Source organism: Egretta garzetta, unplaced genomic scaffold (assembly GCF_000687185.1).
Source record: "Egretta garzetta isolate BGI_Z169 unplaced genomic scaffold, ASM68718v1 scaffold72, whole genome shotgun sequence".
NCBI classification, from domain to species: Eukaryota; Metazoa; Chordata; class Aves; order Pelecaniformes; family Ardeidae; genus Egretta; species Egretta garzetta.
Genome location: NW_009259032.1, coordinates 922,798 through 935,075, shown reverse-complemented (window position 1 = coordinate 935,075; position 12,278 = coordinate 922,798). Strand labels below are relative to the sequence as shown.

Genomic DNA, 12,278 nt, shown 5'->3' with positions numbered 1-12,278 from the left:
CCCAGCTCCCAGTCTGCCAGCGCTAGTCAGCCTTTGGCTCCAGAGTCACACGCAGCCATCAAAGGCGACAGGCAATCTGCAGGGAAAAGTGGTCTCCCTTTGCAAGAGCACTGCCTTCTCTGTGATGTACAGGAGACATCAGGAGCACTTGGGCACCTGTGTAACCCTTGTTCTTCCTTGTGCTTTCACATAGCCAGGGAGAATGCATGAAGTAAGAGAAGGGTAAAATAGCTGCATCTTACCTTGCAGCCTCCAAGAGTAAGAGAAGACATACAAAATAGCAGTATGTGAGGTCCTGCCTCTGCTGCATTACCCTGCATCCCATTTCATACCTAGCGCTGGCAGCCATGACTGAGCTTGTCAGTGTGCTGCTCTGCAATGAACGTGCTGGAGGCTGTTCTGCATGGCTCTCCATGGATTTATCCATAACAAAGATGTGTCGCAACCTTCTTGGGGAAAAGAGGCCACCACAGGCACTATTTAGAAAATTAAAATCGCAAGATTCTTGATTTTTTTAAAGTACATACTCCCTTAACAGTCAAGGAAATCTCTCTCTTGATCTTACCACTGCCACAGCATTTTGATCTTAGTGCTCCAACTTATTTACAGTGCCACTGTGAAAATCAGTGTGGAAGGCTGTATTTGGACTGTGGCTGAGAGAACATGACAGATGCCCCACTGGCCCATGTGATCACTGAGCTATACATGTCTTGTACATTCCAAAAGCACCATGAAAAACAGGGTGCTGAAAATATATCCTTATGTATTAGCCTTAGCTATGGAGCTAGCTTAAGCTGATATTATAAACGAGTTTCCAACCTGTACTTTGCCCAGTCATCTGTGTGAGCACTGACTGAATAATCTATTTCCTGACCAGGTGAAGGAAACAATGAACAGGATATACCACCAGAATCGTAAAGTCCATGAAAAGACAGTGCGAACCACTGCAGCTGCTGTCATCTTAAACAGTAACCCATCCTACATGGAAGTGAAGAACATCCTGCTCTCCATTGGTGAACTGCCCCTGGAAATGAACAAGTACATGCTCTCCATGATCCAAGATATACTTCACTTTGAACTGCCTTCAAGGTACATTAAGTTCAGTATAAATAAATACAGCTCATCCTTACTTCTTTGCAGAAACCCAAAGAACACACAGGTTCTCATGAATTGCTACTGAAAAATCTAAGGAGAGTATAAAAAGGACGCCTGATTTTTGTGTCACTTTTAAGTGTTGGCATTTCAGAATAAATCTCTGCATTTCGATGACACTCATTTAATAGCTATTCGCATTTTCAGTGGTACAAATAAGAATAAGGCATCTAACTTGCATTACTGTAAGAAATGTCATCTGTTGGTCTTAATTCTCTCAGTGGGACCCTTGCTTTTAGATTTTAAGAACGAGTGAACCAGAAAGATTTTAAACATCACAGCACTAGAATGAAAATAATCAAAATATCTCTTGTTCTCAACACCATTAATTTTCAAGCAAGACCTTTGCTTGCTTTTCTACCTATGACTGCAGGGGGTAGCTGAAATTGGAAAAGAGACTCTGAGTTAGGGCAGATTTTTGGTGGGAAAATGTGAGGGTTTTGAAGACCCTCTTTCCTAAAGGGAAATTCACCCTCTCTGAAATTTGATATTTCTACAGAACAGTAATACATTTGGTACCGTAACATTTTTGTGTCTCTGTGTTTTTGTTTGTTTGTTTGTTTTGAAATACCACAGCAAAACAGTTCGGCAAGTTCTGAAGGACATGCGTGCTCATAACTATGATCGCTTCTCCAAGATGGGCTCTTCCTCTGCCTACTCTGGCTATATGACACGTATGTAACCATGAAACTGTCTTTTAACCCTGTTTGTATTCCCAAACATTTGATTAATTCACTAGTTTAGTCACAGGTACCTTCTTTCTTTTTTAATTAAGGTGGTCCTGATGTATCATCCACATACAGCCTTGACATCCTCTATTCAGGCTCTGGCATTTTAAGGAGAAGTAACATGAACATCCGTGTTTTTGATAGAAATGCTGAACTTCATGCCAGCCAGGTAACTGCCACACTGTACATAAAAACTAAGCCAGTATGTGGTCCTCTTCTTACAGCTTCTAAATCAATTCAGCTAATGCTTAAGACCATAAGGTTTGCTGCACTGGGCAGACAACAAGTCAATAACAGAAAAAGAAACCCACAACAGCCAGCGAGGCACATGTTTGCCCTAACCAAAAGACAGGTGTTTTGTTCTATATCATCTGTCAAGCTCTGTCTCTGGTTAAAGCCTATACTGTTTATCTGATGTAATCAGTAAAAGCTTTGTGAGTTTGTAAAATGAACTTTCAGGTATAACATAGAATTGAAATACAAAGAGTAGATCAAATGTACGAATCAAAGAGATTTAAACGAGATTTAAATGCCTCTGTTTTGGCCTTTTCTTAATGTTGGCAACTACCATCAATATTATAATTCCCCTAAATTTCTGCAGGACAAAAATTATGCAGTGTAACATCTTTGGGTTTTCTTCCCAAATGCCTGTGGAAAATAGTCACATGAATAAGGGAAAATTTGTTTGAAAGAAAAGTAAGCTTGGGATTGTGATCTGCATGTGGGCAAATTCTGTCTGCAACTAAAAGGAAAAAAAAATGCTGTGAGATTATTTTATTTTCCATTTTTCTAGCTGCTCTACCTAGTTCCCTTACGTCTTAACCTCATACTTTTTAATCTACAACTACATAAATCAGAGTTAGGCTCTTAGACATTCAGAAAATGTGTAGAGTTGTTAACAGCCTGGGTCAGGCAGAGTTTTTTCATTGATTCTGCACCACTGTTGCTTCTTAGGTGGTGATTGAAGCTCAAGGTCTAGAGTCCATAATAGCTGCAACTCCTGATGAAGGCGAGGAAAACCTGGACTCCTTTGCTGGCATGTCAGCCATTCTGTTTGATGTCCAACTCAGGCCAGTTACATTTTTCCAAGGGTACGGTGATTTAATGTCTAAAATGTTCTCAGCAACTGGAGATCCCATTAACGTGGTGAAAGGACTTATCCTCCTGACAGATCACTCACAGGTACTAATAGCACACTGTTTGCTTCTTTTTCTGTCTCTTAAGCACAGATGCTCCCTCCCCCACACTGTTATTGTAGGACATCTTATTTTCTCTCTTTTCAATGCTGATAAACCTGATCAAGGTTACATAGGCTTCTCTTACTATGGGAGCAATAGAAAAGTCACAGGTATTAAACAACAGAATGAAACAACATGAAGAGCAATCTAGAACAAAGGTGAGAACAGGTATCATTCTAGAAAACAAAGCAACACTGAATAAAAGCAAATCCAACTGAGCTTCCTGTAGAAAACTCATATTGCTACCAGCTATGGCCTCCCCTCCCACAGTTTCTTGTAACACAGTATTGTCCCATGTGACCACCTAAGTTTTCCTCTTCATAAGTTGTCCAGAGACCTAACATCCAATTAGGCAATAACTGTCAGGTGCTGAATGAAGGAATCACTGGTGCTCAAACTTGTCCAGATAACTAACCTTCAAAGAACAATGCTAAGAGGTCCAAATTTCAAATGCTTATTGCTAGGCAAACCCAGGAATTAAAATGAGGATTGCATAGTTTTTATGCCACTGTCACCACAAATGGTCTGTTAATTTTATGCATTATTTGGAGGACTAAAAATCTAGACATCTCTCTGAAAGTACAGGACCAGGTTTGATATTTTTGTTTTTCCGAAGAAGGGATCTCCTTAGACCTTGTGGATTTAACATCAGCACTCAGCTCATGAAACGTTTGCAGGCTTGAACTTTACTTTTTACTTTTCCCCTTTCATTCTTGGCAAAAGAAAATGCCAAAAGCAGATGATGAGAAAATCCACTCTGATCAAAATTACACAGAAGCACCCCCGGCACATGGCAGCTGTCCCCATCCTGAACCCAGCTCAGCCCCTTTATAATGGTGTTATAAGTAAGTCCAGAGGGCTTCCCATATAGTGCACAAATTGACAAACTAAAGCTCATTCCAACAACGCTTTACAGTTCACACGCAGATTATGGGCAAAAACTTTACCATGACCTATTTAACAAGCAGACTGCAGAGGTGAGAAAGATAATCATGTCCAGTCCTGAGCTTATGAGCATGGTGTTTACAGAACTAAATATTTCCAACTGCTGTGCATGCACCAAGCTCCATACATACCCTGGCTGAATCAGCTGGCCAGGCACCCTGAGAGCTCTGCCAGCCAGCAGATTCTCTGCTTCTCATCTTTGGAGAACCTCACAAAAGTCTGGGGCACGCCAGGGCTGTGCCTGCCTGCCATTTTTAACAATATCAGGGTGTAACATTTTCGGTCAGTCGCTGACTGTCTGGAAGCCTGGGCAGCAGTGTGATGAGATGGGATCCCACCCATTTCTTTCTTGGGTTGCCACTAGCACGGTTGCTGCCTAAGCTCTTTGGGACTCAAGCAGTGGACATGATCAAAAGTGTGTGTTCACAACCAAATAGGCTCTTGTTCTTACCTCTACATCCCTCCAAGGCAAAAATTGTTTAAAGCACTATTTAACACAGCTTCAGGCTGAGCTGCATTTTAAACGCAGCACATCTTTCTAAGGATGGTTTTACAGCTACGTTCTGTGTCAACAGCAACATCAACATGGTTTGGGCACTTCCACGTAACCCAGTTAAGCATCATTAGAAATGCTTTCACCTATCAAGTTCTTGAACTGTAATTACAACTGTAGCAGCAAACACTGTCAGAATGGAAGTGCGAAAGGCGTTAACACTGGAACTGAGGGAAAACAGTGCAAGAGGGCTGTAATTAATCTAGCTGCCTGACAGTTGGGTACTACCCGCCACTTTCCCTGGCCAGCATAGACAGAGCTTGCCCAGAACATAAGCCCTTTTACAAATTCATACTGTAGACAACCAAGACAAACGTGGATTTATCTTCTTTTAAAGAAGAAAACCAGGCATGGGAAACAGTGCTCATTCTATGATACCAAAACCCAGTGTGCCACAGCTGGCCGCAGTGTGATTTCAGAACAGGCGAAAAACAAACGTAAGATACAGGCAGCGCAGTTGAGATCCAACATCAAAAGGATGGCTTGGAACTTAAAAATGGGGCAATTGACTTGTCAGAAAGAACTTACGTGATATTTGGGTTGCAATTCTTGCATTGGTACAGCCTGGTTTTGGGAAAAGTGATTTTTTAAACATTAGAACTAAGTTCCGCTCCCTATCGCTATTTATAAGGATCATTTTGCACAGAAAGACCAAAACTGAGTGGTACTCAAAGTGCTGTCAAATCTACCAAATAAATCCCCCCCCGGAAAATAGCTTCCTTTCATTAACTTTACAGCTGCAGTAATCGCAATAGGCACATTTTGGAGAGGTGATTTCCAAGTTAGTAATATTACTTCTAAAGCTTACACTCCCGCCCACCATCTATAACATCTTTTCTCATGTAACTCCACAAACTGAAATCAGAGTGTATTTTACAGCTATTGCCAGTTCTCACAGTGTTGTTCGAGGGCTAAGAATAACTGTCCAGAAGTTATAATTCCCTCTATAAAATAAACAGCTCTCATAAAACTGTTTTTGAGACTCCTAAGTCACCTGCATTAAAGTTCAGTAGTGTTAATATTTCTCCTAGGCAACACACCTGCCAGAAGCACAGAGAAATTAAATACTGGATTAATAGTTCAGAGACACCATCTGAAAGCCAGACCCCAGTGGAAGGTAGCCAGTTCCCAAATAAGAGCCCGTTTCAGCCATCGCTGCGTTGCATTACAGTAGCACTGCCAGTGCAGTACTTAAAGAAACATTTTTTTTTATTGAAACATAGAATGTTTCAGCATTTTAAACATCAGCAAACCACCAATTCTGATCTTTCGGATCACATTTTCCACTGCAAATGACATACAAAGCTTAAAATAGAAAGGGAAAGGAAAATACTGCTCCTGAGGAGGCTGGGTCCCTGTGATTTACACCTCCCATCGGCCTGGACTGGATTTGCACATGAGGCAAAGGACAGGACTGAGCTCTAAATAAGGAAATAGATGAGCTAGTAAAACACAAGACAAGTGCCCCTTAGCTTCTCTGCTGGTTTCAGTGACAAACCTGACTTAATTCTAGGTAGCCTTTAAAGACTTAAACTGTGCAGCCATTGCAAACCAAGCCTACTCTAATATTATTAGGTGCAATTTGACAATGCATCTAAAAATACCCGCTCCTCTGGTTGTGTGTACATGTCTCTGCCAGAATGTATACTGTTACCTCCTTGCTCATTAACAGCTACCCACCAATTCAGTCCCAATTAAAAGCAAAGTAAAATAAAGTGGAACAAGCTTTGTCTCCACACCTAAACAGACCGACACGGAAACTATTCCTTGCCCCATTGCAGTCAGTAGATAAACTCCCTTTGATTTCTGAAAGACCACAATTTCAGCCCTTGATTTTTACTTGGGTGAAAATAAGAAACCAGAGCACAGTATGGCCACACTTGCTGGGGGTGCGCTGGATTTATAAGCCACAGCCAGCCCACTGCATTCTTACATTAAACCTCAAGCCCACTGCAGCAGCAACTGACTGCCAAGTTGGTCCTGCCAAGGAGATTATTTATTTACCCTAAAAGGTGAAGTAACCATATACAGCCACCATAATTATCCAAGTCCTTGATTACGGCAGGAAAACTTTAATGCTCTGAATAAAAACCTCCCCAAATGTTGCTCCTTGCTACAGGGATTAGGAAGCCAGACTCTCTCTGTTTACTTCTTTCTTGAATCTTGGGACAGCATTAGCTGGAACCACTGGGCTACTGAATAACTAAGAAGAGAAGAGAGACTTTTAAGCTGCCTGGACATCAAAAAGGGGGAGGAAGTCGGGTATTCACATGTCCTGCAAATGCCTGCAGCATTACAGGTGCTGAGAATACCACAGGCACAGAAAGCGGGGAGGAGGGAGAAAACCAGCTGGGAGAGGGGAAGAAGTGTCCTGTATGTGAGGGGCATGATCAAAATAAACTTTTCCCAAATTAATGGTTCTTTTAAAACAGTGAATTAATCCACTAGTTCTTAGGGAAGCAGGACAACTATATAAAGTGAGTTAGATTGCCAAGCCGAGTGAACCTTAAAATCTTGGCTGTGTGTCAAAACTTAAAAGTAATGAGCTGCCATGACCCTGAGCTATATTATCACTTCCGAAATGGACTCCACGTGATGCATTTCCAGTCCAGCTGTAGAGGTTTCAAGAAGCCGTGAGCACACTTGATGGTTAATGGAAAATGCATTAAATGCAAATTCACAGTGGCAATTAAGGCTCATTAGTTTATGGGTTTGGCCACCCAGCCACTGAAGCTGTAATTCCTGCCATATGGTGGGTTCGGAGCCACTACACACTGTACGGCTGCTTGCAGCACTTTGCATCCTACTGCCGGTACGGGGCTGCCTTCGGGCATGCTGGAGAAGTCGTACTGCACTCGCCATTGCTGGGGCTCCAGCGAGGGGTTTAATCTGACTCAGCTGGGCTGCCAGCAGAGCCCCCGTGGGGCTTGCATGGGCGCTCTTGGAGGCAGAGGACATGATATTCCTCACAGTGATACCCCTCGCAGAAATCATGCCAGCTGGCGTGGGGGGGGAGAGGGGAAGGATGCGAGGCACCTCGCCTTAGCTTCATCCCACTTTCTAGGGAGCGAGGTACATCAGGGGTGTTTTGTCCACCCCTTCAGAAAAGCCCTCCATTCCTTTTCGCTCCTGCAAAATGACAAGTGGCGCGATTGCAGTACAAAAGGGAGTAAGGAAACCACCGAGGTCTGCAGTCAGTAACGGGGGGGCTACCTGTGCTTTCTGATGGCTCTAGGAGATTCAGCTGCAGTCTGGGCCGAGGGCCAGTGCGGAGTTCCTGGGTGGCCTCGCCATTGACATCTCAGGAGGGATGGAGTTCAGCCTGTGGTACAGGGAATCCAAAACCAACATCAAGAACCGGTGAGATACTCCCTGCATGCACTATAGCTGTAGAGAGCTCAGGCTCCTGAGCCTCCATAGTCCCTATGTGAAGAATTTAAATATAAAAGACTTAGCAGATGAGTTAAAATCAAGTAAATTATGTGCATGGGAGAACGCTTGTACTTCTCTTTTCCTTTGCACCTGGTTAATACCAGTTCCCACTGGTCTCATCTGAATTTATATACCTTTACCTGAAGAACAGGCTCCTCTGAGGGCAGTTTTTATGTACGGATGGTAGGACTGTTTGCAGTTTACTTTCCTCTTTCTTAATCTCTTTTTGAATTAATTGTAATGTGTGAATTTATTTGCAGGGTAGCCATGTTTATAGCTGGTAACACTGAGGTGGATTCCTTCTTTGTTAAAACTGGAATGGAAACCACTTTGGAAGTAGAAACAACACTGGACTTCGTCTCCACGGTGCAGTTTTCACAGTACCCATTTTTAGTCTGTATGCAGATGGACAGAGTTGAGTCTCCGTTCAGGTAAGAACTAAGAGCACACAATTTCTGAGGCATCCTTCCAGCCAGCTGCTGAATCTGGAACTTTTGGTGCTCACAGCTGTGAGAGATTAACAACAGAGGCCAAATTTCAGCCTAATGCCATCAGGTGCAGTGTAGGCTGTTACACACACCAACTTCTCTGCTAACCCATTCTTCCCTGTCCCTCACCCCTGAGATTCAGAAAGGACCTTTTTGAAGATCACAACTTGTCCTGAATGTGCACTTTAGTCCAATTTTCTAATTTGGCTTTGCAAGTAAACTAGCTGAAGTGGCAGGACACTGGTCCCCTTGCATACAACCAGCTCTGATGGTGACCTGAAACTTTGCCAGCAGCGGTTCTCTGTTGCACCGTTGAGAGGGGCAGTGCATAGCTATGAACTAGCTGAAGTGGAAAGTGTTCTTCATCATCTGCTATTTACTAGTGTCAACAAAAGTACCTGGCGATTAAGCTCTTGCAACTGTCGTGTTCTATCGTATTCTATTAAAGCACCAACTTTCCTGAAAGCTAAATAACTGCGCAGTAAGGTAAAAAAGATGCTTTCCAGTAGCCAAAGAGTAGTAATTGCATTGCCATGTGAGAAGCTGGGTTTACTCCTCCCTCCTAATCCCTATTTGCGAAGACCTCAGGGCAATAACATTTGCAGAACCTGTGCCAGATTCCCATTCAGGCTTTTCTGATCCAAAAGATGGTAGGCCTGAGAGGAATTAAAGAACTCAAGGATCTCCAGGAAATCCCAGGAAAAAAGTACCTATTATTCTGCAGATACTAAACCATCTTCTGATTATACCTACACATCGTGGAAGCGTAATCTCATTTGTACATAAAGTGTTTATCTCTAGCCTCACCTACAGGGTACAGATTTTGCATATATTTGCTAATGCCACACCACCATGTCGTGTCTTTACAGGCGTTCTGTGACTAAGTATGAAAGTCTACCATCTGGCAGACGCTACACTGCAAGGAGAGGGAAAGCAGAACTCTTGGCAGGTAACGAATACCCTCTCCATCAAGAAAACTCCAACATGTGCAGGAAGGTTTTTGGCGCGAAGTCTGATTCCTCCAGCAACTGGTTTTGAAACGGGCACCTGAGCTTTTGCTTTCCTGAATCGGTGGCTCCCTCAATGACTTAGGCTTGTACGTACCGTACTAACTTGGAGCTTGATCTTGCACTACTGCAGTTAGTGGGAAATTTGGCATTGATTTCAACAGGCCAGGATCAAACTCTCAGTGCGTGCACAGTGTTTACATATTAACCTATATTTAAGACTTTTGTAAAAAAAAAAAAAAGCTAAGGCAAATAAAGATCAATCTGGTAGTATTCCATGCACTCCCATAAGGGTGGTGCTAATTCCGTATTTGTACTTTTTCATGCCAAAAGCAAAAATAATCCCTCATTTTTCTTTCTTGGGGAATACAGCAGTCCTTGTTTTTGACATGCAGTAAGAACAATTATGATGTACAAAGAATGATTATTTATGAATATATTTTAAAGTATTTAGGTGTTTTAGGCCTATGACCAATCCTCATTCAAATATTCAAGTACAATTAACATCTAAACGGGACCACAAATTCCTGCTTACTTAGTATTGCCTGTTTACAAAAAAGCAGGTTTTATTTTACATGATTTTAAAGGATTTTCCCTTTTTTTAAACAGTCAGAACATGACTATTATTATTTATCTTTTGGGTTTTTTTATTAACTGCTATAGTTAAATACAATTGATCAAAAATGCAGGGTAACACTTCCAGAAGTGCTTAGAGTTGCCTTAATTCTGTTCCTGTTGGTTCCAATGGTATAATTTCTGTAATTATCACCACGAGCAGAATTAAGCCAACACTGGTTGCTCTTCAAGGTCGCCTCCTGAAAAATTGTGTCTCTGCATGTAATCAAGGCAGGTGCATTTCAAAAAATGAGCAGCCACTAAGGCAATTCTGAACTATGATGAAGGAAAAGGTCCTGAAAGAAATCTGTTTTGAATGCACAGTCTAGCAAAGCCTGTGCAGAGCCAGAACATTTTCTTCTAGGTAAGTTAGGTTCACATTTCAATGCAAAAAAGTAATCGTTACTCATACAAGACCTCCGATTAAAATTACTTCTACCTTTTCATTCGTTCAAGCAGTGTCTTCATAGGAACTGTGTAAAAAAAAAATAAAAAATAAAGTTTTACATTTACAACAGCATTGCAGATTAAGAAAGAATATACCTCATCCCAGCTCAGCTGATCTCTGACATGATCCATCTGATTTAATTTTTATAGGACAAGGTGGGTGAGTGCTGGTCACAAAAAAGTAAAATAAAAAGCCAGGAACAATTGTTTAAAAAAAAAAAACAAAACAGAACCAGGCAGGAAAAACTCATGGATTGTCATGAAAAAAAAAAAAATGTATTGCAAGAATAAAAAAATGTTCCAAATTCTTGTGTGCTGTAAAAAACCAAAAGTGCAGAAATCTGCAAAAATCAAACTATCAGCAGGATGAAACAGTCTGCTTGTTGTCTTTCCTGAACATGCTGACACACTTCTAGTCAAAGCATAAATAAAACTGGTAAAAAGACAGTGTGAAAAAATTGTTTTGTTTTCAGTCATGGTTTTTGTCTGTTAGCTTCTGGGCTGGGAAGCCTCTCACTGGGGAAGGAACGGTGTTGACAGGGGCAAGAGGAACCATTTAATCCACCACCACATAGGAACCAATTAAGTAAGTTGGACACCTACTTGTCCTGGGCTCCCCCTCCAGTCAGGAGATGGAGCTGTCTCCTGAGGGTGGCGTAGACCCCCAGTAGGATGCACCACATGCTGGAGGTGCCTGCCCAAATCCTCTGCCCAGAGGAGAGGTAAAACCTAGGCGCCCCTCTTCAGCGTCGACACTCAGCAGAAATTAGTTAAGCCTAAAGCGATACCAATGCTGCTGGCAGTGACACCACCCTGTAAAGTAACACGGCCAGCACTGCCAGCAAACCTGCTCCTGATCCTCAGCCTTAAATGCCCTCTGTCACTCCTCTGCTGAAGACATGACTTTACACAACACCCCATCCCCGGGCATTCCTCCTCCCTCAACAACGGGCAGTTTCTCCTTCCTCCCTTCCAAACCTCCCCTCCTTCTCCCCAAATGCAGTCCTCCTTCTTTCAAGCAAGGCTCCCACAAAGCTGTCTCTTCCCCTCAATATCCACGCTCAAAGTCTGCACCCTCTATTTTGTAGTCACCATTTGGTATCTCCACAACTGTTTTAGGAACTGCGACTGAAGACAAGCTTTTGCATTTGTTATTACTAGTTACTACTTGTGTCATATAAAACAAAAATAAGATCAGAGCTAAATATTCACACACCTAGAAGGAGGCAGTCTCCTCCTGCAGTGATCTGACACCCTAAACATAGAAGGTGCACATAGAGCGGCACAAAGAAATAGCCATCATTGCTATTTCAATTTTAGAGAATTGAGGTATCGACAGATGATGACCTCAACTCCATATCCTAATTTGCATCAACAGTCTGCCAGGCTTCACAACCCAAAATCGGAATGAAAAGGTTCTAGATAATGCAATGCATACCTCTATCATCTGTGTCTGATATCAGCACACCCACTGCAAGGCTTACCCCCTCTCAAATTCATCAAATATAAGAACCTTCTGAATGTGTGCCTGTAAAATGGGGCCCTTTGGCGCATAAAGGATCGAGAGCAGCCCTGCCGAGAGGGACTTGGGGGTGCTGGTGGATGAAAAGCTGGACATGAGCCGGCAATGTGCGCTGGCAGCCCAGAAGGCCAACCGTACTCTGGGCTGCATC

At 42.5% G+C, this 12,278-nt stretch overlaps 1 protein-coding gene across 1 annotated transcript in view; it reads left to right on the top strand.

Moving 5' to 3' along the window:
- LOC104122612 (microsomal triglyceride transfer protein) overlaps positions 1-9,574 on the top strand; it is a 28,347-nt gene extending 18,773 nt beyond the window's left edge. Inside the window, exons 12-18 of the mRNA XM_009634766.2 lie at positions 878-1,089; positions 1,729-1,826; positions 1,928-2,049; positions 2,835-3,062; positions 7,852-7,976; positions 8,309-8,479; positions 9,406-9,574. Coding sequence (XP_009633061.1) covers positions 878-1,089; positions 1,729-1,826; positions 1,928-2,049; positions 2,835-3,062; positions 7,852-7,976; positions 8,309-8,479; positions 9,406-9,574 — 1,125 coding nt within the window. The remainder of the gene's footprint in view (positions 1-877; positions 1,090-1,728; positions 1,827-1,927; positions 2,050-2,834; positions 3,063-7,851; positions 7,977-8,308; positions 8,480-9,405) is intronic.
- The last annotated feature ends 2,704 nt before the right edge of the window (positions 9,575-12,278 follow it).